At 38.5% G+C, this 24,191-nt stretch overlaps 2 protein-coding genes across 2 annotated transcripts; one reads left to right on the top strand and one right to left on the bottom strand.

Moving 5' to 3' along the window:
- Positions 1 to 832: 832 nt before the first annotated feature.
- LOC128680100 (fibulin-1-like) lies at positions 833 to 18,734 on the bottom strand. Its single transcript, XM_053762900.2, has 24 exons — positions 18,501 to 18,734; positions 14,516 to 14,696; positions 14,098 to 14,176; positions 13,625 to 13,759; positions 12,919 to 13,114; positions 11,712 to 11,873; positions 11,080 to 11,286; positions 10,437 to 10,586; positions 9,759 to 9,864; positions 8,730 to 8,791; positions 8,318 to 8,446; positions 7,747 to 7,909; positions 6,635 to 7,446; positions 6,134 to 6,331; positions 5,748 to 5,870; positions 4,995 to 5,120; positions 4,434 to 4,640; positions 3,856 to 4,007; positions 3,234 to 3,448; positions 2,992 to 3,143; positions 2,478 to 2,613; positions 2,035 to 2,155; positions 1,506 to 1,624; positions 833 to 1,016 (listed from the first exon to the last, which is right to left on the bottom strand). Exons 1-24 carry the CDS (start codon positions 18,559 to 18,561, stop codon positions 854 to 856), a joined length of 4,155 nt encoding a protein of 1,384 aa, XP_053618875.1. The 5' UTR covers positions 18,562 to 18,734; the 3' UTR covers positions 833 to 853.
- A 2,362-nt stretch (positions 18,735 to 21,096) lies between these two features.
- Positions 21,097 to 23,634, top strand: LOC128680101 (carbonyl reductase [NADPH] 3-like). The gene is made up of 3 exons (XM_053762901.2): positions 21,097 to 21,433; positions 22,170 to 22,818; positions 23,402 to 23,634. The coding sequence occupies exons 2-3, from the start codon at positions 22,185 to 22,187 to the stop codon at positions 23,614 to 23,616; spliced, it is 849 nt and encodes a 282-aa protein (XP_053618876.1). The 5' UTR covers positions 21,097 to 21,433; positions 22,170 to 22,184; the 3' UTR covers positions 23,617 to 23,634.
- The last annotated feature ends 557 nt before the right edge of the window (positions 23,635 to 24,191 follow it).

Here is a 24,191-nt window from a genome sequence, read left to right as displayed (position 1 = left end):
GTAGAAAAAAATTCCTGTAAATTGAATAAATTTACATAAAAATAAAATTAGGCGATAGAGTCACAGCAACAGAGTAAGAATTTGAAAAAAAATTCTGTCTGTTTGTTATGTCTGTCGGTTTGTACACGCTAATCTTCAGAACTACTGGACGGATTTGAATGAAACTTTTTTGTTATATAGCTATTAAGCCTGGGCAACATATAGGGTATAAAATATTTTGAAAACTGGAACACCAGATGGAGAACAATGATGGTGCAGCGAAACTATAGGAAATATTGAAATGACGCCTTAACAAAAGTTATTCAGCCTGATGAGCATTTTCTGTTAAGATATAAAAATCGAAGATCTGGAACACCTGGTGCAGACTTATGATGGTGCAGCTAAACTATAGGACACATGGGAATGACGCCCTAATAAAAGTTGTTCAGTCTTATGAACATTTTCTGTTGAGGTATAAAAATCGAAAATCTGGAACACCTGAGTCATAATAGTTCAGCAAAACTATACAAAATATACTTTTTCAGTCTGATTAGCATCTTCTCATCTTCATCTCTCTCATCATCTTCTTCATAGTTACATTTGTCTGTACAATTGACTGAACAAATTTCTCTAATACTTTTGATTCCTTACCAAAAATTGATCGGCCACGCGAACTTAGTCGCAGGCATCAGCTAGTTCGAAATAAAACAACATCATGGGGCCGGCACAAAATGTCTGTTCTTTCCACAATTCCATTCTTACGAAATAAAATCGCTCCGGCCTCGTGGCCCGACGTCCTTTGTCCTTTCGGTCGGACGACATGAACATTGCTTTCGAAATAAAACAACATCGATACAAAAATCAATTTTATTAACTAGAAGTCGTACTCTGAAACGATGACTATGAGCCTGGCGACGGCGCTGCCGGCGAACTGGTCGCGCTGGTACAGCGCCATGCTGAGCTCCAGCTCCGCCACCTGCGGGCCCGCGGGCGCGCACACCAGCGACACCACGCAAATGTTGTTGCTGGGCCGCATGCTGGAGGCAACAGGAAGAACCAATGCAGAAAGAATACAATACACATACACAGAAAATATCTACAGAGCATGAAACTATAGGCCTACTTTTCTACTACTATTTTTTTCTTTATTTATTTAAAATATGGGCTATGACGCCAGATGAATGCCTAAGTATATCTAGAATGTTTTCACTAATAAGTTAAATAAGTTTATTAGTGTTTATGCGACACAACTACTTTGTGTTTATGCGACATTAGAAGAAGATGAAAGAAATAATAAAATGTTTAAAAAGTTACGGTGGCGCTAGCATGCGCAGTCTCTGCGCGCTTAAGTAGTCTCTTCCATACGGAATCTTCTTTTCTTCTTATAAAATTGGCAAAGTTGACAAACTGACAGATAGACAACGAAGTGCTTATTTTTTTTAGTACGTAAACACGGCAATGTCGACCGACAGGTTCATTATCTTGGAATTATATACTTAATTACAACCGCAATTTATCCAACTTACTCGAAACACCTAAGATCCAGCGGCTTCACTCCGTGCGAGGCCTGGACGTCCACCATCCTCATCTCGAACGTCACCACGGACTCTCTCCACGCAGGCCCGTGCATCGTGAACAAATCCACCTGGGAATGACAATCACGGCAATTAAAAAACGTATGCTAGGATTTTGGTAAATATTCATGTAAGTATACATACATTATACCTACATTATCTTAGATGAAAAACTACATATAATTTATTTTATTCTAAACATACATGTATTGTTTTCAGCATAGGAATTATGTTTGGTTTTATATGTAGGTACCTATTTGTTGGCTCCAATAATGTTGGAAATCATTTAATTTTTATTTAAGGTTTATTTTTAAACTGACCCCAGGTCACTGCCCTGAATGCGTATATAGGAAGATGAAATAGATTATTCCAGAAACATAAAAGGCAACACACTAAAATTATAGATAGGATTGACGCAAAAATATGCAAATAAATATTTTCTTTCTCGTCTTTCTTATTGAGAGAGTGATAATTCCCGTACCCTCCCTGAAGGCAGGAAGATGTTGGACACCAAAGTGATAAAGTTGTAGCTGTAGGCGGAGGGCTGCTGCAAACACGACCAGTCGGAGATCGGGCACGAGCGCTGGATGCGCGTGCAGCGGCTGAAAACAATGGAAACATACAAAATAAAAAAAAAGCTAAAAATAAAATAAAAAACAGTTGTCTTTAGGCGATTTGAATAAAATCTTACACCAGTGTTAGCAATAACACACTCGATATGATATGATGATAGTGAAAAAATGATATTTTCATCATTTTCCAAGCAGGATTGACGTCAGGCAAGCAAAAATAACACTGATTACTTAAACATTTTACGTTTTACTTTTTACGTTAATCTCTCGAAGTCACAACCACTTTCAAAGTCAACGTCAAAGTTGAGTGGTGCATCGCATCTTAAATTAATTTATAGATAACCTCACTCACTGTTTAGACTCCAGCCGGTACCCAGCAGGGCAGTCTATCCGATGGCAGTGGTAGCTGCCTCTCGTGTTCTGGCACACCTCGCCGGGAGTGGACGAGTGGGCGCAGGATGCTTCTCCATTTTCACATTCGTCAATATCTGGCAAAAGAGCAACTTTGTGAGCTCGTCTTGTCACTTCTTCACTGAAGTTTATTAACTTCACGGGAATTCGAGCCGCTATAATATATGGTCTTACTTCTCTGAAAGTATACTCACTTTCGCATTTATAATATTGTAACGAAATGTTTCAGCAGTCGGCAAAAATACCGGAGTGTCTGTCTGTAACCATATTATTGTTTATGGTTTTAAAATTAAAATCACTCTGTGAAAACCATTCTCTCGTTTTGTTACAGGTAGGATATTGTATATTATCGGATAAATAAAGAAATGATCATAAATACATTTTCATATTAATTACCCTACCTACCCTATAAAATAAACCTATTAATTCATATGATATACGTAAAAACTTGTTACCAATGCAGCTCTTGCCGTCCGCGGCCAGGCGGTAGCCGCGCGGGCACCGGCAGCGGAAGCTGCCCGGCTCGTTGACGCACTCTCCCCCGCACAGGCGCCCGCGCAGCCGCGCCGACGACCACTCGGCGCACTCGTCCACGTCCACGCAAGTCCTGTAACATAAACAATAATATTAACAGAGTTAGGTAGGCCTTGATAATAGGTCTTTTTGAAATAATATGTATTTAAATATGTTAACTCACCTATTATCTCTGTCAAGGCGATACCCCCGCTCGCAGTAACAGCGGTACCCGCCCCACGTGTTGGTGCACGCGTGGTCGCAGACGTCCGCGCGCTCGGAGCACTCGTCCACGTCCATGCAGACCTTGTCATTGGCTGGCGCGTTGCGGAACCCCTCCCCGCAACTGCAGCGGTAGGAACCCACGGTGTTCACGCACTCGCCGTTGTAAGAACATGGCTGGAATATTAAAGTGGGCCGCCTGGCTAATGTGAACTCTTTGACAATACTGTGTCTATTTTATTTCAGGCAACAAGTTACTTAAAGCGCATCACAGGCTTCGGAGGCTGACCTGTCTCACCATTTTCTGATAAAATATCATAAATTTGACAGATACACCAACCTGCTAGATAAATATGATGTGATTGGCTAGCTAGCAGTATTCAACACTTGTGAAAAACAATATTTAACGCTGTTAGACATGTTACATATAGACTATCTGATATCAAGTGGTGTGGCAGATCCTAAATCTTTATAATTTTTCAGCGGATCAAAAATGTTTGAGATCTTCGAAAATATACGACTTATTAATTACAATTCAAATAAAATTAATTATTAGTCAACAACCAAATTGCAGAGCAACTCACAGAGCCAAAGCGACATTCGTCGATGTCCTCGCACCGCTGTTGTCCGGCCAACTTGTGTCCACTCGGACACTGGCACGAGTACCCGCCGTAGAAATTCTCGCACCGTTGTTGTGGACCGCACTGGGACGTGTTGCGGGCACACTCATCGATATCTAGTGAATAAAATATATTTTACCAAATCAGTATATTGTATTTGTCAGTGTTGTGTAATAAATAAATATTTTGTAAGTGAATGACTGTAAATAATGTTCTCAATTCATGTTTTTTGGTAATAAATTATTATTCGTTCTCTTGGTAATTATTTTTATAATTTGGATATATATATTTAAGACAAAATCTCCTTTGACTTCGATTAGTAGACCTACACGAGTAATATATAACCTGTAAATATAGAAAGAGGGTACTTTTTATTCCGTAATTTTGAACAAAACGGAGATCCAAAGCACAGCTTGTATATATTTCTTTCTTACGCTAAAAATTAATAAAGATCACAGATAGCAGTTGCATATGTATCTTTCTTGTACTAATTTTAATTTATTTACATATCTAAAGAAACCTCCATCAAAAGATATACCTACCGACGCATCTTTTATCCGAAGTAAGCCTGTATCCCCATGGGCACGGCTGCATAGTTCCGTAGTTGAACCTTACGTAGGGGGGCCGCATGACCCTGGGCCCACGTTGGCCGTACTGCGCCCCCACCGTGATGATGTTGGAGTCCGAGGGAGGGGAGGGGGTGGTCGCCACGGGGACCGTCTCCCGGGTGGGAGATACTGGGTAGTACACTGGAAGATGTCTATTTTTATTAATAGGTAAATCAGAGATTTGATTAAATATATTAATAGGTAAATCAGAGATTTGATGGATAAAACTATAATGTATGATACAACATAAATCAACAGGTTTTGTGCCCATGATATTTCCGTAATGCAGATAATCTCAAACGTGACATTTTCTGTAATACGACTGTACCGTAGGGATTCAGGTAACTACTATTTATGTAAATAGGTGTAAATGGTAAGAAATAAGTAAGTAGATAAATAAAGTAGTCAAAAATTAAACATTGATATTAAAAAAAAAACGCCATTTTTTGAAGCCAGTTAAAAATGAAGTTAATTAATTAATAGATGTGCTGTTACCATTGGGTTGCCTGTCCCCCTCCCCGCGGCACCGCACCCCGCAGTCGCAGTTGTACCCCCCGCTGAAGTTGATGCAGTCCTCGTTGGGCGCACAGCTGTGCTTGTTCGTCGCACACTCGTCGATATCTGACATCATCAAAGATTGATTGAAGCGGTTGTGGTCAAGTGGTTAAGGCCGTCCGCCTGTGATAGAAAGGTCCCAGGTTCGAATCCTACTCGTGCCACATGTATGTTCTACTATACTAGTTCTCATAAACCACAACTTGGTTTCGGTGAAGGAAAACATCACGAGAAGACACTATCAAAAGACAGTCTAAGTTCACTATAGTGTGTATACGATTACTAGCAACGCAGTACCACCTACTGCATAAAAGTCAGTCAGATGCCTTTAGGCGACTTGAATAAAATCTGACACAGTGTTCAATTACACACTCCAAAAGAGAGAAAGATTATTAAGGAACATCATCATCGATATAATTGTGGATCGACGGCCATGATTGTGATTAATCGATAAACATTACTTAGTCCTTCCTAGCGTTGATACAAAGCTGACAAGAATCATAAACTCTATCGTCTGAGCGGATTCCCGGTTACGTACTCAGCCATAAAGCATCAGAGCCCAGGGTTCAATTTCCTAATTTATTTTCACAACTTCGCACACATTCGACTGACAAATAAAGCCATTAGTAGCAGTTTTCAAATCAATATCTCTTTCTAGCCTATATTTCTATCATGATACAATAGATTACTTACCCACACATCTTCCTTCACTGGAATCAAAGGTATACCCGAAGTCGCAGTGCACGTTGGAGGGTTGAGGGGGGGTCGGCCGCGGGCGCGGAGGGAAACGTGTCCGTCTCGGAGTTGTGGAGGGTACTGAAAAATACAATAGAAAAGAAGACTTTTTTGTAATATTTGACATATGCACTATTATTATAAATGTGAAGAATTTGTATGTTATATTTTCATGTCAAAACGGATCAATTTTGATTAGATTTCTTCTGGTGATGGTTGGAGGGCTGGAGATCTGGAGCCGGAGCTGCGTGCAATTACTAGTCATATGTCAACAACGTAGTTATAATTATAAATACTAATTCAAAGTAGGCCCAAAGTACATTCTATTTAATTCATTCCTTTACCTGGTGTGGTCGTGGTTCTTTCAGTAGTACTAGTGGTGGTGCTGGTAGTACTGGTGGTACTACTGGAAATAGGCACACACCAGCCCGAGGGGTCCCGAGTGAAGCCCCGGGTGCACTCGCATGTGTACCCTCCAGGTCGGTTTTCACATTCTTCTAAATGGCTGCACAGGTGACGGTTTTCTGAGCACTCGTTCACATCTAGAAAAGTAAGATAATCATTGTACAAGCCATGTATATACACAAGATATTTCACAAAATATATATCTTTAAAAATATGAAAAGATATATAAGTAAATAGTTTAGGTAAGTAATGGCGGAGATATAAACACAGGCATGTGATATACCGGAAGCTGGCATGTGCAACGTGCTTCGACTTTTGGCAGTTTCTTGCATGTGCAATGTAAAAAAACATGGCATGTTTATTTCCTTCACGAAAAAGTGCAGTTGATTCTCAATATGAAGATACTAAAGGAACTACAGAGAACAAAGAGAATAACTCACCAACACAGTCGCCATGTTCGTCTTTCACATATCCATCCAAACAGTATAAGCTGTTTATGTCAAAGCCTGGTCTATCATCATCCTCAGGCTTCGGCCCCAGTTCAGGTTCCTTTGGTATCTCTTCCCTTGGCTCATCTGGTTTTTCCGGCCTAGTTGGTCTTTCCTCTGGTCTTCTCGGCTTTGGTTCTTCTTCTGTTGCAGTTTCATCAGGTCTTGGTCTATCAAAATGATCTGTAGGTCTTGAAGGATCTAGTCTTCTCGGATCTACCGGTCTTCTAGGTATATATGGCTTGGGAATATCTTCTGCTGGAGTTTCCTCAGGTCTTGGTCTATCAAAAGGATCTGTAGGTCGTGAAGGATCTGGTCTTCTTGGTTCTTCTGGTCTTCTAGGTATGTATGGTTTTGGGACTTCTTCAGTAGTTGTGGTTACTTGGGGCCTCCTGGGTCTGTCATAAGGTCTGGTGTCAGGGCGGTCTTCTGGTCTGCTTGGAGCCTCTGTGGTTGTAGTCTGTTCTGGTCTTCTCGGTCTACCATAAGGGTCGAAGGAGCCAGGATATCTTGGTCTATCTTCTGGTCGATATGGTCTTCTAGTGCTAGTGCTAGTGGGACGAGTGGTCGAACGAGTGGAAGATCTACTTGTGGAGGTAGTCCTGGGTGTGTAGTAGTAGGGATATGTTGGGGAAGACCTGGTGGTGCTTTCTGTTGTGGGTGTCGTGGGTCTAGGTGTTGTGGTTGTCGTGGTGGAAGATGTAGTGGTTGGTAGTAGACGGGGAGAAGGAGCTTCGTCCGTAGGTTCCGTTGAGTTGTCTTCTCTGAAATTTATAAAAAAATATATGAAGTTGCTTTTATGCTTCAACAGACTGTATTTACAGTCTGACATAATTAAATTCGGGTATTAACCAGAATTTTACTAGTTATATGTTTCTGAACCAGTTATGATTTAATATCGTAGTATCAGAATTATAATGTGAATTTGGGGCGTTTTCAATATTTAGTTATAATATATATTATTATTATTTACTTATTTGTTTTACAACCTGCACCTACCTGACGTCAACTCATTGGGAGTACCTACCCTTAAAAAATAAATCATCAATCATAAAACAACTCACTCGGAGTAATACTCATAGTCATATTCAGCGGGTGCGGGGGCGGGTGTGGGGGCGAGCGTGGTGGTGGCGGGGGGACGGGAGGTGCACGTGAACGTGCCCAGCCTGTTGAGGCAGTGGGTCCCGGGGGAACAGTTGTCCATCTTCAGGGAACACTCGTCGATATCTAAAAATAATTTCATTTATACGAGTAGAATTCAAAATAGTTTATTTTTACTATATAAAAAAATACAATGTTTATTTTTTTCTTGAAGTAAGTACGTACATAAATAAACAGAAGTACTAACAAAAACACAGGAGTATTAAAATCCAAGTTTAGGTATATATATAACCTATTCTGTAATAAAATATACTAAAAATAACAATAAGGATTAATATGAATAGTGACCATATGGTTCCACCCTAGAATGGGGCGACTCCATATCTTAGTCTCTGGGTATGCTCCAGAGGACATCACAGCCGAATCTGTTAAAATTTAATGTTATTTTATACACTTTACCCGGGCTTCGCGGCATCACAGCAACCTAAACTAAAAAGCTACCCTCCACACGTTCCTGGATACTATGATACTGACCCACACAAGCGCCAGACGAGGAGTCCAGCTCGAAGCCATTCTTGCAACGGCACTCGTGCCCACCGAACGTGTTGATACAGTTCTGGAAGTCGTCGCACAGGTGCGTGCCTTCTCGGCACTCGTCTATGTCTAAATGTTATCAAAATTCATTAAATTAGTTCACAACAGAATATTTTTTTTTCTTGATAAGGAGTTAAGAGCACTGTCCCAAATGCGTGAAGTCCCGGAAGCGTGGATTTGAGCACCGCTCTTGAGTTTTACATCTAATTATTATTAGCAAAATAAGTTCTAAAGCATATGTGACACGTAATAATAACGAAATTATTTACATGTTTATAATCCCTTATTCGCATGGGCACATTTTAAACGCGCATTAGAAATTTTGAAATAGAACAATATTTTATCTCCTCACCCTCGCAAATGGTTCCTCCTGGACGTATACGGGTCCCTTCCTGGCAGGTCTTACTAGCGAGCCTGAAAACATAATTATTTCTTTAACAATAATTTGTATTTAATAATCAGTTCATTAGTTCTGATGTTAGAATAATGCAAGATTAAATGTGCATACATGAAGCAAGTTCGTCAAGATCTCACAATATGGAAAATAAAAGTGAGGACGAGGGAAGATATTTTCGAAAAAGAAAAGTAAGAAGATAAAGTACGTTTTAACTATTAGAATTAATATACACATTGACAGGTAGAAGATGTAAAAAAAGAGCAATATTAGAAGATATGTTGACGACAGTAAACGATCAGTTTTCTTTGAATATGTTAATTGATGATTGATTCGAATGACTGTGACTGATAAGACAATATTCTGAATTGTTATGTTATACAGTTCATTCCAACTACAAAATTAGTTTACTTACAGGGGCTAAAGTAGGAATCCACACTTTAAAGAGGTAAACATAAATAAAAAAACTTTAAAACATAATATATTGCATTAATTTACATAGGCTGGAGACTATTAGAACCATTTAAAAGCTAATGTAATTATTAAATTGATAGTACTGGCCACTAAGAATAATTATTAAAATATCTTTAACTAAAAAAGTATGTTGTAAATTTAAATGTTTTTAGACAGGTATACACAGGCATATACAGGCGGGAATATCACCGCCCTACAAATATTTTTAAAATTTGAAAGACAATTACAATTACTACAATGTACCTAGGTACAAACTGATTTTTGTTTTTAATGACAAGATATATATGCTATACATAGCAAAACATAGCGCACTATACCAAATAATGTAAAATTCTGTATTATTGTATCCATGTTTTAGAAATACATTATTTTACAATGGTAACTTACTTTTACAAGTAATAATAAATAAATATATAAGCTTTTTATTTCTAGGTTAGTTTGTATAAATTAATTTATATTATACTTAAATTAAATTTGTAAATATAATATTTTTGATAAATTTGATTACATTACTTGGGCAATGTGCTGATCTTGGACTTGCAGTTGTATGCGCCGGGCAGGTTGACGCACACCTCGGTGCGCTTGCACACCTCCGTGATGTCCTCGCATTCGTTAATATCTGGAGCAACATTCAAATTATTGTAGACTGTAAATATAATATAATTCTGGTATCTAGCGATCAATATTTCTAACGTGTGTTATTGCTGAAACTGGTCTAAGATTTTATTCGAGTCGCCTAAAGGCATCTGACATGACTTTTACGAACTGCCTGCCACCATTTAGTGGCAAGTGGTCGCACACATACACACTAGTTAACTAAATCAACCAATGTACAGGTTTCCCCACGATGTTTTCCTTCGCCGGAAGTGCTGGTCTATGAAAACTACTACTAATATATGAGTCAGATTGGTAGGTGAACAATCTCGTGTGGTACGAATAGGATTCGAACCTGGGAGGGTGTCTTAACCATTGGATCACCACTGCTTCAATTCAACTAATATGGGCTGTTAAATAATTTTGTTTAACAATGAACAATTTCATGAAACGTATTTATTAGAGCCAAGTACCTATTTATAAATGAGGAAAACAGTTAAAAAATGTACACAATATACATCAATACTAATCATAATTTTATTACGATAATTTGAAGTGTTTATGATGTAAAAAAAAACTTGTGATATTATAACATACCTTCACATTTGCCCGTGGTCGGGTTTATGACGAAGCCAGGAGTGCAGCGCTTGGAGACGTGGTCCTGGCAGAAGAAGTGGCCGTGCGTGTTTATGCAGTGCTGCGAGAGACGCTGGCAGTCGTCCAGCCTCTCCTCACATTCGTCGATATCTGGAAATATTATAGATGGAGTCCTCAATCTGGATCTGCCACAGAGAGTTTGAACTCTTCTTCTTCACCTGCGCACTGGCAGTCAGTAGTAAACTTAGCTTTAAGTACATTTTTAACGTCAACAACTTGGGTAAAGAATTTTGAATTCGAATGAGGAACTGTGATGAACACAACACCATGTTTGTTTATCGGCAAACAGTTCACCGAATTTCGCGGTTTCGACGTACATTGCTGGTTCTTCTCACGATCCTACCAGTAGTAAAAAACTCACGTACAGAAAAAAACATTCATCACATCCGCATCAGTGCATTGGATTTGACGACCTCCGTTGCGTATTGGTCACTCAGCCCACCCGTTTTCTGAAGATCCTGGGTTCAATTTCCAGCGTAGGCAAATATACTGCACAGAACAACGGCTGCGGCTTCAGTGGTAGGCCGTAGGTCCTCTACATAAAGAGCCCCAGTTTTTACATCACAATATTCACAATACATACCGAGACACTCATCATCAGGTCCCGACCGGAACCCTGGAGGACAGATGTCGTTCCTTGGTGATGTAGCAGCTTGTGCAGCTTCAGTGGTGGCTGTGGAGTCCTCTACATAAGGGGTCCCGGGTTTGCCCGCGCAGGTGTACCCGCCGATCGTGTTTTTGCATAGATATTTGGGGCATGGAGGACGGGGGTGTTGGCATTCGTTTATGTCTGGAAAGATACATTAATAAATTTGAAATTCTATAAACTTACATAACAATCTCTTCTTGGAGTCTGGCTGAAAGTAGCCAGTGCTTCCTCAGCCATAGAGCGTCGGAGCATAGTATCATAAAGTCATTCCGGTTTTCTCATGTCGGTATAAGAGTCCCATATACCTAATCATGATATACGAATTGTCTTCTCAAGGCATTATTGCGTTCGCGGTAACATTAAGACATTGTAAAAAATAGTGGACATAGTTGTCTCTCTATGTTAGCAATATTGTGAGCATTTCCCCGGTTTCTTCCTCAGCCGCAAAGCGCCGGAGCCCATGTTTACTTTTTCTTCTCCACTTCACACGGTCTTTGGTATCTTTGGTAGACAGACTATTAGTAGGTACGCATATCATTTGTTGTGTATGGAAAGTATATTGTTACCATCACAGACTTGACTCTCGACGTTCTTCTTGAACCCGGGCGGACACCCCCCCACTTCCCGCTTCTTGATGGGGACGCACTTGAAGGAGCCGGCGGTGTTGTGGCAGACCGTGTCCTTCGCCACACATAGGTCGTCCAGGGCCTCAGCACATTCGTTGATATCTGTCAACACCAGCGGGACAATCGGTCTAACTGTTCTAATATCTGTGGTCTAACTTTAATCAATAATCTGTACATATAATAAAGCTGTAAATGGGCTAATATATCTATATAGGAAATATTAAACAAAAATAATTATGGGGCTAATAAAAGCTAAAACATTTTTGTCTGTCTGTTTTATAGCGGAACGATCGTGGTTCAATTGCGATCTAGCTTAATTTTTATTATAGTATTTAGCCTCAAAAGGACTTGGGCATATTGTATATTATATACTTCCGCAGATTATACAATATTTCCAGTAGGTAATCCTACTAAGCAGGCATGCGGCCAACCTGATGGGAAATGGTCAGACTGGCGAGGGTAGAGGGCGCATGCCCAACAAACGGAGCATGACTGAGCAATGGGGCATGGCTCTTACCATTGAATAACCATGGAAACACGTTTTTAACAACCTAAATCGACAGGTCAATAGCCAAAGAAGCAATAAATCACTATGATACGAATTATAATTGAAGTACAATTATATTTTTGGTAATGATTTTCCTCAAAGATTCTGAGAAGATGGGTATTTACCATCGTCTTGTGCGTATGTTAGCTGAGGTAGGAACTCTGTCATTATCCTCTTTCGATGTTGCTACCCGTCCTTCGCGTCATTAACTATATATATATATATACTAAATTTCATCATAATCGGCCCAGCGGTATAGTCAAAGCAAAGCAAGATAGACAATTAAACTTTTGTAATTATAATGATATGGATATGATCGCTTGGGAACCTAAATGTTCGAATCCTACTCGCGCCACATGAGTTTGTATATACCAATCTGTAGTTTCTTAGACCACCACTTGTTTCCGGTGAAGGAAAACATCGTGAGGAAAACGGCACCCTGGTGATTCACTAGTTTCTATCCGACTACCTGCCACTAGATGGCGGGGTAGATAGTCATGTCAAATTCCTATAGTCGACTTGAATAGACACCAGTGTTAACAATAACACACTCGATATGATGACCAATCACCACTTGCTTCCAGTGAAGGAAGAATTTACCTTTACACGTCTTCTTATCAGCCTGAAGCCTGTACCCCTCGTGGCACTGGCACCTGATCCTGCCATCCTCGTCGTTACACAAATGGTCGCAGGATTTCTTCCCACACCTCTCACTCTTCACCGTAGTCGTCTCGACCTTCTTCTCAGTCGTCGTTTCTACCACTCTCTCTGTTGTCGTGGGCTGTGACGCCGCTTCCTAATATATTTAATTTTATTAGTCATGTGAGTAAAATACATGTTTTACGAATGACAATAAAATGAAAAAACTTAAAATATAGCTGAAGTGCTCATCAAAGTTAGGTTAGCAACTTTGAAAGAACTAAATAAATTAATTCTCAGTTAGATAAGTATTCTTCTTTAGTCTAGGGATAACAGTAAATTATAGGGCTTGAAGTCTACTTCTATACAACGGATACATTGACGTCCAGCAGATTGTGGTAAGTTCTCGTAAATAGACGTCGTTTTAACACAACGGCCATGATCGCGGCTATTACCGCTACATGCTGCGGTAAATTTGGAATGAATTTAGATAGGTTGATGTGCTGTCGACTGTACTGTTTATTAAATTGCAATCGCATTCTTTCGACAAAGAAAATCTAAGCCATGCACGTTGACTGGCTTATATCATAGCCAAAGTGTAGGAGAACCATAATGGTTTTAGATTAGATAAAATGATAGATGGTTCCTAAATGAGTTGGTAACTTACCAAACAACACTGGTGGAAGGTGTTCTTCCTCAGCGCTGTGTTGGGAGGAGTGTCCTCCGAGGCTGGTGACCCACACGACTCCTCGCCCTGGGACTCCCCTGTCCACCGACCGATCGAGCATTCTTCACAACACGTCTGAAAGTAATTAATGTTTACTGAAATATAACAAGGTATATACCCTACCTACCTAAACTTTTTTTTTGTTCGTAATGCTTATAGGTATATAATATACCTTCGGGAATAAATTGTCGGGAAAAAATACATCAAAATCCGTTGCGTGGTTTAAAAGAAGAAAGCCCAGAAAAGCAGACATACTATATTTAGTTTAGAATAAATTCACTTGTAGTTACAGGAGAACTATTTCCTCTATAATAGGTACGCTATTTTACCTCCCCACAACTCGAGACATTATGCTAGATTGTAAATAAATAATATTTTTCTTCTTAGTTATCGGTCATTGCTAAAAGTCTTACCTTCCCTATTTCTGAGTTGGGTACACTACATCGTTTCTCAGCCGCATATTTGGTGCCCGCTGTGCATTCGTCTTTCAATCTGAAAAATATCCAGCTTTGTTATAAGCAATAGTCATGACAATGTTTTTTGCTCCGTTGCGGTACCATACGAAACTAATTTCTTTATTACAAAAATATATAGGTAAACGGCGTACTAAAGGCGTACGGTAAAGCCATCTGAAGCCATTTCACCTACCCCGGAATGGTTGACGATAAGCATTGTTGGATTGCCATGGCGATACTGAGGGCGTCCATTGCATTGAGATGGAGGATTGGTGTCTTGTCTTTAATAAGAGTTTTTACTGAGACGAGCAGATAGAGTCTGACGCTCGACTCGACGCAGAAGACGCGCTGAAACGATAAATCATTAGAAACTCACGTGAAAATCTTGTTACAGCAACCTTGCATGGCGGTCCTGCAAGCGCCCTCCTCTTCCGAAGTTATATAGTCTGGTAGGGCTGATGAAGAGCACTGTTCTACTGACTTGGCGGCCATCGCGGCCGTCTCTGCGTGTGCGCAGCATGTGTCTCTTATGTCTACTTCTTCTTCTGACGTTAGACCTGTGTAGATTGCTTTGTTAGTAACCTGTATTGTTCGATACTTTGACTCGAAATAGAATTGCTTAAAACTGGAGATGTTTTATTGAGAAACAGGCCCAAAAGATGACGCCGCTTACAGCCCGCTTCCAAAATCTTCTTAGGCCCATGTCCCATTGCTCAGTCGTGCTCCGTTGCGACGACGCATCAGCTGAGGTGACGTATGTCGAAACTTCATACATTTTCTGCGTTCTCTATCGACGGAACACAACTGAGCTATAGGGCATGGCTCTTAATGAGCATGTTCCCAATGTTTTCAGATTCGTATCAAATCCTCGAAGGACATCGCTTGTCCACACTTATTGTGTTGATTGGATAAACGCCAGCTCACCTACGAGATGCCACGAGCCCATAATTTTGTCCCGGCAATTGGCTGATGACACAAATGAGGATTTGCACTGATATGGCTATTTACAACTAAGTTCAGGGATAAAATAGGAACTGTCGTGGTTCATGAGGTCACGACTAATTCCGTCATCAACATATTACTTCAATGTTTATGTTATTGTACGTAATAAATCACTCCTCTCGCCTCTACGCTAAGGTTTAATTCGCGGCTGTAATATCCTAAGTCCGGAATCCACGTAAAAAATGATCTTATTTTGATCAAATAAAAAATCAGTTCTTATTTTATGGTTCGCCTGTTCTGTTTTGTAGGAATGTCTTTATTACCCTATGTCCATTAGTAGCCTCGTACTACTTTCACGGGACGTTATGAAGTGGTCCTATTGAAGGACGGGAACCATCCGCCGCAACCACACTGTGAATGTCCTAAAAACTAAACTAGACGTACAGGATACATATCTACTAGTTTATTATCTATGGTAAGCATTGCGTAAAGCGTCTAATAAAAAATCCAGATGCGACTTCATAAGAAACCAATGATATAAACATACTTAATTAGATCTGTCGCAAGCGATTCAATAACATAAACATCCTGTCGATAAAGTTGGCTAAATAAATAAAGATACATAATAAAAAACTTCTCGAGATTAAAATAAAAAGTTGTTTACAGGTATGTTAGTAAGTACCCTATATATGTATGTTGCAACCCACTCATGTTAAACGAACTAAAAACGTGAAAATTAGTTGAAATACAGTGATTCTAGCAGGAACAGTTTGACGACCATAAACAAAGTCAATTACAGCTATTCTAAGTAGGTTTTTGCGTGTTTTTACGGTGTAGTTATAAGCATGGAATTAGTAGGTACGCTACTAATTCATGTAACGTTGACAACTCATACCAAGCTATCCAAATCAATTATAAATTCGCCCCTATTACCGCGGCATAAATATCCACCACTGTAGGTAGATACATGTAGATGTAAATAAATACTCTTATGTACAATCCTACCGGCGAAATACGTTCTAGTCTTGTTAACTATTTATTATATATATGTTTAAATTATTAGCGATAATCTACGACCTCCACTCACGAAGTACCTCTGATTGTATCCTATTTTCCCATCTAGACTCGATTTGCCTCTATTTTGAATCACTACGACCTGTCCAAGCAGTCCAAGATTTTTTGTAGAAGTGAAGTAGAACCAGGACAAACCTAGCTTATTTTTTGACAATTATGCACCAAAGTCATTACGATAATAGATTGTTAACCCAGATTTATTTCAGTTAATTTGAGATGTTTGAAATTTTTGACATTCATTCTGGAATTTGAAGAAAGTTGGTTCCCTCGTTATATTATGGACGATGTAGAAAACGGTACGGGAATGCGCGCAGATGAAACAGAGGAGAGGACTAGATTTATTGTAAATGTAAAACTCCTGCCATACGATACATACAGCATAACATTGTTTTCCCAATGACTCAGCACAGGACGAAAACTCTTCATCACCATGTTTTAAATAGGGAATTCAGAGTTTATAATCATTTTCTCATTATGAACTCTAAATTCCCAATTATGGGGCGTGGTTCCACCCTAGAATAAGATCACCATAGTCAATAAATAGCCTTAACAGCTGATAGGCAAAAATAGGATTCCCAAAGAGTCGACGTCAGGCGGGCGGCCGCCGTTTGTAAAATCATAGCCAAATCTATGGCAGTTTTTTTTATGCTAACCTTGGGGCGTTATAGCTCCAAATGTAACCGGGAATACGCAAAAATGAGAGAAAGAGAATCAGATTTTCTCAGTATCTCTTCCATAAGCAATAATTGAAATAACGATTGAAACATAGAATTTCAGTTATTTTTTGTCTTCCCAAAAAGTTTCATATTCGCACAGAAACGTTTTAAACAATCTACTATAGCTTAGCTGTAACTTAGTTCTAAGAACATAATCAGTGTCGATTAGCCCCGACATTCGATCCGGACGCAGTATGGGTTCAAACAGGTCACCCCACAAGTCACCGGATTTAAAACTACACGAGCAAGGGATGATTTAATTGATTGCGAACGCAATTTTTCGAATTAATATTTTAATTTTTTTTTTCTTTTATTTAGTTGCTTATTCTATATTCAAAAAATCTTGAACGGAACTTTAGGCTCTTTAGTCTTGCATCCTTCAGACAGATAACAAAAGACGATGTTTCTATAGATAATTAGGTTACTTACTTATACATATACCACATCCTACTAATATTATAAATGCGAAAGTTTGTGAGGATGTATGTATGTTTATTACTCTTTTACGCAAAATATATTGGACCGATTGTTATGAAATTTAATACACGGTAGAATGTAACCAGGAATAACACATACCTACGCTACTTTTTATCTTGAAATTCCCCGGGCCCAGGGGCGCAACTAGTATTTTAAATATGTAGATACTAGCTGCGCCCAGAGGCTTCGCTCCCGTGGGAATTTCGGGATAAAAAGTACCCTTATGTGTTATTCCAGGTTATATTTCTACCCGTGTATCAAATTTCATAACAATCGGTGCAGTAGATTTTGCGTGAAAGAGTAACAAAACATACACACATACCTACATCCTCACAAACTTTAGCATTTATAATATTAGTAGGATTGAGTTACCCATTTATTTATTTATTTATTTATTTATTTATTTATTTATTTATTTATTTATTTATTTATTTATTTATTTATTTATTTATTTATTTATTTATTTATTTATTTATTTATTTATTTATTTATTACAACAGAGTATTTTCTGTTTTCTGTCTTCTTCAGTTTTTCCTCGAAACCGGTAGTGAAAAGCATGAATGAGTGTATTATGTGAACAAAATATCAGTCGATTGCGTCAGGTTAAAGAATATCTGATTAGGTACAATCGAATCGTACTACATAGCTAAACCTCTCTAGTCTCTCAAACATAGGTATACAGGATAATTAACATAATAACAATTTGTAAAAAATAAATTTCCGTCTTGCTGATTATTATATTTTGCCGTGCCTTCTCTATCTCGTGCTCTTGCGAGCTAAAGACGTGCGCTTCTTCAAAACCTAGGGGGTCCGCGTAAAAAAAATCGGACGTTAATCGTCTTTGGGAATGCTGTCGCTGCCTGTGAACTGTCAAGGCTGCCTCAAGGCGACTTACTTACGAATGTCATCGTTATTTTCCAATTTACGAGTGTAATTCGAAACCTACAAATTACAAATAAGAATGTTGGCAGGAGATTCACTTAGAAATAATGTTTCCCAAACCCAAAAAATAATAGTTCAGGAATTTTAATTAAGTAGCTGCACCATGTAGTTAGGGTAACTTTAAATTTATTTGCTGTGTGATTCACGAAAATATGGTTTTCATATGAGCAATATTTGTACAATTGTGTACCTATGTATTGTGTCACTCACCTTCTCCAAAACTCTGTAAAAACCCGCACAACACTAATAATAATACAATTTTCAAATTCATTTTCAAATATCGAATAAGAATCACTACAAAAAGGACACTGTCACATAATGTATCTTGAAATTAAAAAAAACTTCCCACGTTTTTCGCTTAGATTTTACTGATAAGTGACCATGGTAGTTGCAAAGCGAGTACTCGCGAGAGGGTCTTCGTAAGTAATGATAGCAGGTCAACTTGGTGATAACATTTCGCGCATGCGCACATCACTGCTTGAACTAAAACTGTTTTAATTTAAATCAAATTCTCTGATGGAAATGGGACATAGGATCATTCAAACAGATCCCAGTAGGTTCGTATAGATACCATTTAAAAATATATCTAGGTACATGGACGTATACCAAGGTATAATATAATGTAATAGGGTATAATGCTTGAAGTTTTGGTTACTTTTTAAATAAAATATTTATATATAAAATAGTAGTTGTAATTTATAATATACTTAGATAAAAATGAAACTTTTAGAATGCGCGTATTATATAAATTCATACAAGTTCAGACCAAAATCTAAAGTAGAACAGTTTTTTACCACGAAAGTAATTTCCTAAAAAGTATATTTTAATTTATATGACTCAAATCATAAATATATGGTAAAATTGTAAGACTTATAAGGGAAAACAGAGTTTACTTACACATTTCTTCGTACACTAATTATTATTATTGGCTTACGAATATAAAATTGTAGGTACGAACTCTTTTCTTAGTGCTAATTTTTTCGATAAATTATTATCTAATTTTTATTCACTAAAAAACATGGTTTGAATTTTTTTAACTTTATACAATTACGCTTTGGCGTTATCGTGTTGTTTAAAGTTAAATGAATCCTAAAAAACTGTTTTATACCTAAATCAAATAGGTACGCGAGCAACGCAGTAGGGAAAAGCAAGTTAAGTTTTCATTATAACGACACAAGTTACATACCCGGTGGTGCAACACGGCCTTGGGTTCGATTCCTGCTCCAAAATAAATATTTGTCTCCAAGATAAACGCTTTAACGACCTACACAAATGGGGAGAGTAATGGTTTTGTTGATTTTATTTAGAAAATATAAAGTTTATCTAAGCATTGTAATAAATTATAGTGAAACCATATGAAATAATTATACATAATTATTTCATATGCTTACACAGAGTCATGTCGTTATTCCACAGTCGACAGACACGTTTAGCTAGCTGTATGACGAACTTATTAATAAAAATTAAATAATGATAGGTTGCTAGCCTGGATTGCCTGTGAGAGGAATCTCCAGTTTCATTATCCATTTTACAAAGTGCTCGGGAGGAGAATTAGCACATTCTGGTTTTTTCATCGTCCCCGAACCTACAGACATGGAAAATGGAATTGAACATATCATTTGAAAATTTTAACAAATAGAAACGAAAAAAGGGGTATTTCATAATAATAATAAATGAAAACACTCAACTGACTCAACGGCCCACAGTAAGGACAAAGCTTGTATCGCAGGTTCGATGGACACAAACATAGAAACGGCCACAACTCACCCATAACCGCAGACAAATATTAGTGATCACAGGTATTCCACTGCGCTGGGAATCAAAACCAGGAGTTCCAGATAGCTGACGGACGTGTTGACCAAGGATCACGACATCACAGAGGTCGCCAAGAGTTTTACATGTGTATGCAACTCATTATATGGTACGAACAAATTTTGTTGGGAGAAATTTTTACCGAAAATCCTATAACTTTTTTCTATTTTCGGTTTGGATACAACATAACAAAAGCTAATTTTGGTAATCAATGGTGCCTAGTTAGCATCCCGAATGTGTTCCACGAAATCAGGCAATGTCAGTAGGTCAAGTGCGTGGCTGGTCCAGTAACTGGTAACTTTGTACTTGCGGTGATAAAGTTCAGACGGTCTTATCGGGTCATTTTTAGGTTCATGTTATGTTGTCCATATGAAACTTTGATTCTTTTAAATATACACGGATATCTCGGGTAATCTCAGGTGTTAGGTATAACAATAGCATTGCTAGGACAGCCGTGACATTTCTTTCACATTAACATTCACAAATTGCATCTAATAAGCAGCTACAGACAGACGAAACATAAAACTTAATGACCCTTAGGTGGTTATTAGGGTACTTTCATATAACGTTCGGCCCTTGAAACCACTTGAAACTGAACCTATAGATAGGTAGGTACAGTCACCAGCACATCAAACTACCAAAATTCATTGCAAACTCGTCACTATTTCCGCGCCATAGCGTTTCATGCAGGGTAACTTGATGTAGTGTTGACTGTACCTAGATTTATGTATGATTTGGCAGATATGCTACCAACATATGTATTCCTATGTATGTACCCAGAGAATCGTAAAATATTACGTGAGATATTATTTCTAATAGGTTCTCTATCGCAAAAAAAATAAAAACAAATATTATATTACTGTATATTGATTTAAATATCTTACAACAAAAATAAATTAAGAAGTACTTTGGCAAAAATTATATTATTTACTTAGTTAATGCAATACATTTATTACTTAAGTAGTATACCATTCCAATAGTTTTTGTGGGCAATGTGAGTATAAAAGGGAGACAGGTATAAACCATTTTTTCATATACCCCTACCTATCTACTTTTTGTACATACATTCTTCAGTAAAAACTTATCACAAACAATTTGTAACAATATTTTTCCTCATACACAAATAAAATATGAATGTAACGTGTAACTATTTTGATTGCGTATAATATGAAATTAAACGCATTATTCTTATAGCTTACTCTTCGCTTTGCTATCGTGTGTGACAGGAATTACAGTGTCTCGTTTAAGTTTCAACTGCCTCGGGGCAGTGACAGTAAGTAGTCCCTCTGAAGACAACGTAGAAACTACGTCCTCTTCTCGACAATCATCTGGTAAGGCAAACTTTCGCGTAATCTTCCTACTAATATACCCATGTTCATCCTTCTTTTCCTCATGTTTACATTCAATCACGACGTAGCCATCAGCTGTTCTCACCGATATGTCCTCCGGTTCAAAGTCCTTTACCAACAAAGTCACTTCATACTTATCTTTCTGTCTTCTAATATGATTTTCCTGTCTCCAAGGGAAGTCTTCCAGCCAATCTATAGATCTGAGGACTATTTCGTCTCCGAATGGTTGATAAACAGCCGGCAAGAGTGACATTGTTGTGTCTCGATGGTCTCGGAAGTAACTTGTAGCTTGGGTTTTGTTATCTATGCTCACTATGATACTCGCTTGCGCCAGTCGCCACTGCGCACGAGCAAAGCCTTGTGCGATAAAAACTATGCTTGTTCATGAATGTTCGATAGATTACGTATTGATTGAGGTAAACTCTAGATGGCGTTACATGTATCAATCTATATTGTTTTCCTTTGAACTGCTGAATGCTTCACTTCCATTATTGATGTGTTAGGTACAGTCAACAAGCATTAATATTGCAACTGCAGCATAGCAGCCATGCAGAGTAGGTAGCATTAAGTTGATTGTACTTTTAATCTTGTTAAAACAACACTTATGTAATCATATTATAAAAACTAAAAAAAAAACAAATAGTAAATACTCCATCGCGTTAACTTTATCTCGAGCAGAGATAAGCTACATACTACTAATTATTTTTTTACACATTAGTGACTTTGGAAGATAATGTCCCGAGTAGCCGTAGTCACTGGGGCTAATAAAGGCCTAGGTCTAGCCATCGTGAAAGGTCTCTGTGAAAGATTCGATGGAGTTGTGTATCTGACGTCCAGGGACGAGAAGAGAGGCCGAAATGCCTGTGAAGAATTGAATCAACTCGGACTGAGACCCCTGTTCCACCAGCTAGATGTCACAGATGAAGCAAGTATTACCAAATTTCGGGATTTTGTAAAAGAAAAGCATGTAGGAATTAATATTATCGTCAACAATGCGGGAATATTATTTTTAAAAGATGCGAACGAGCCGAAATTATACCAAGCTGAGCAGACCATTCTTGTTAATTTTACGTCATTGGTGAATTTTACTGAAGCAATGTTACCATTGTTGAAAGATGGCGGGAAAATCGTTAACATTTCGAGTTCATCTGGGCATTTATCGAGGATACCTTCTAAAGAGATTCGTAGGAGGGTCAGGTCACCGGAGTTGTCGTTGGAAGCTTTGAAGAGTTCGATACAAGAATATTTGGAAGCTGTGAGGAAAAATAAAGAGATAGAGGAGGGCTGGGGTGATTCGCCTTATGTGGTGTCCAAAGTTGCGGTCAACGCGTACACATTTCTGCTACAGCGCAAACTGGAAGCGCGAGGTAAATTAAAAGTCTATTTCATTTAACTGAATTTGTTGTTGACTACAATTCGGGAATTTGACATTTTATTATTAATTTAGAGCGTCTGTTGACTACAATTCGGGAAATACTCATTGACATTTTATTATTAATTTAGAGCGTGTTTCCATTGCTCTGTTGTGCTCCGTTGCGACGACGGAGTACCTACGTTGAAGTATAGCTCCAGCGTGCATCGTCGTTTTCTATAGGGTTTGACAATGACGTTGTGTTATTTCTACGCTTGGAATTACTAGGTACTCCGTCCTACTAATTCCATGTATTTACGTTCTTCTGCGTTATCCGTCAACATGACGGAGGACCATGGATTTAGTAAGTACTTCCTTCGGAGTACCTTATAATTCCATGCGGAGGACGCAGCCGAGCGATTGGAACACTCTCTTGACTACAACTAACTACAAGTAAACAAGAATGTACTTCTAATTGAACGTACACATATATAAGCCAGTTACTTTTTTATTTACTATTGTTCCATTTCTGAGCTATGCAGAATCGAGAAAACTATTGTCCATTACGTACGAATTGTAAAACTAAACTTACTCAACAGGCATCTTCGTAAACTGCGTGCATCCCGGTTACGTGAAGTCAGATATGACGCGGGGCTCCGGCGACGTGTCCCCGGCGCGGGCGGCGGAGCACCCGCTGCGGCTGGCGCTGCAGGTCTCCTCTGGCGGCCTCTATGTGTGGCGAGACGGGGCCCCAGTCCCGTGGGATGGCCCCGACCCCAGGGGGTATAAAGACGGGAAGGATGTACCCCAATAAATGGTGTAATATAATTTATCGATATATTTTTTATTTCATTTTTAAAGTGTTAATTTGGATAGTGAGAATAAACACGCCGTAAGTTACCTATTTTGGATCATACAATAGATCTCTTTAGACGATCCTCTGCGCTTTAGATTTGTTCTAATACTCCCGTCGCTTCCCCGGCCGAGGATTTCTGGACCACTTAGATTATTCAGATATGGAACTGAGGGGCTCTCGTCTAAGGAGAGATTCTAGAATCAACGTTTTTCTGAATAAGTTTTGGATAATAATGCAATGATTATAATGATTAAAAATAATAATTAAAATTTTCATGTGGCCCAAAAAGCTATTAGAAAGTATTGTGACATTTTAAACCCGATGTTCCACTAAGGATGTATTCCACTATTTCTATGAAGTAAGGCACTTTTGCTGTTCCACTACGATCCCCCAGCAATATTATGCACATATGACTTGCAATAAAGAATCGGAATATGTTAATCGTAATTAGGTGTACTGCTCAGAATGACGGTGTTAATTAATGAAAATGACCTAAATACTCTACTACTTCAAGTGCTAGAGAGAGTAAGGTA

This window comes from Plodia interpunctella, chromosome 23 (genome assembly GCF_027563975.2).
Source record: "Plodia interpunctella isolate USDA-ARS_2022_Savannah chromosome 23, ilPloInte3.2, whole genome shotgun sequence".
In the NCBI taxonomy this organism is placed as follows: Eukaryota; Metazoa; Arthropoda; class Insecta; order Lepidoptera; family Pyralidae; genus Plodia; species Plodia interpunctella.
Note: the sequence above shows the minus strand (reverse complement) of the source record. Positions and strands in the feature narration are given on the sequence as shown.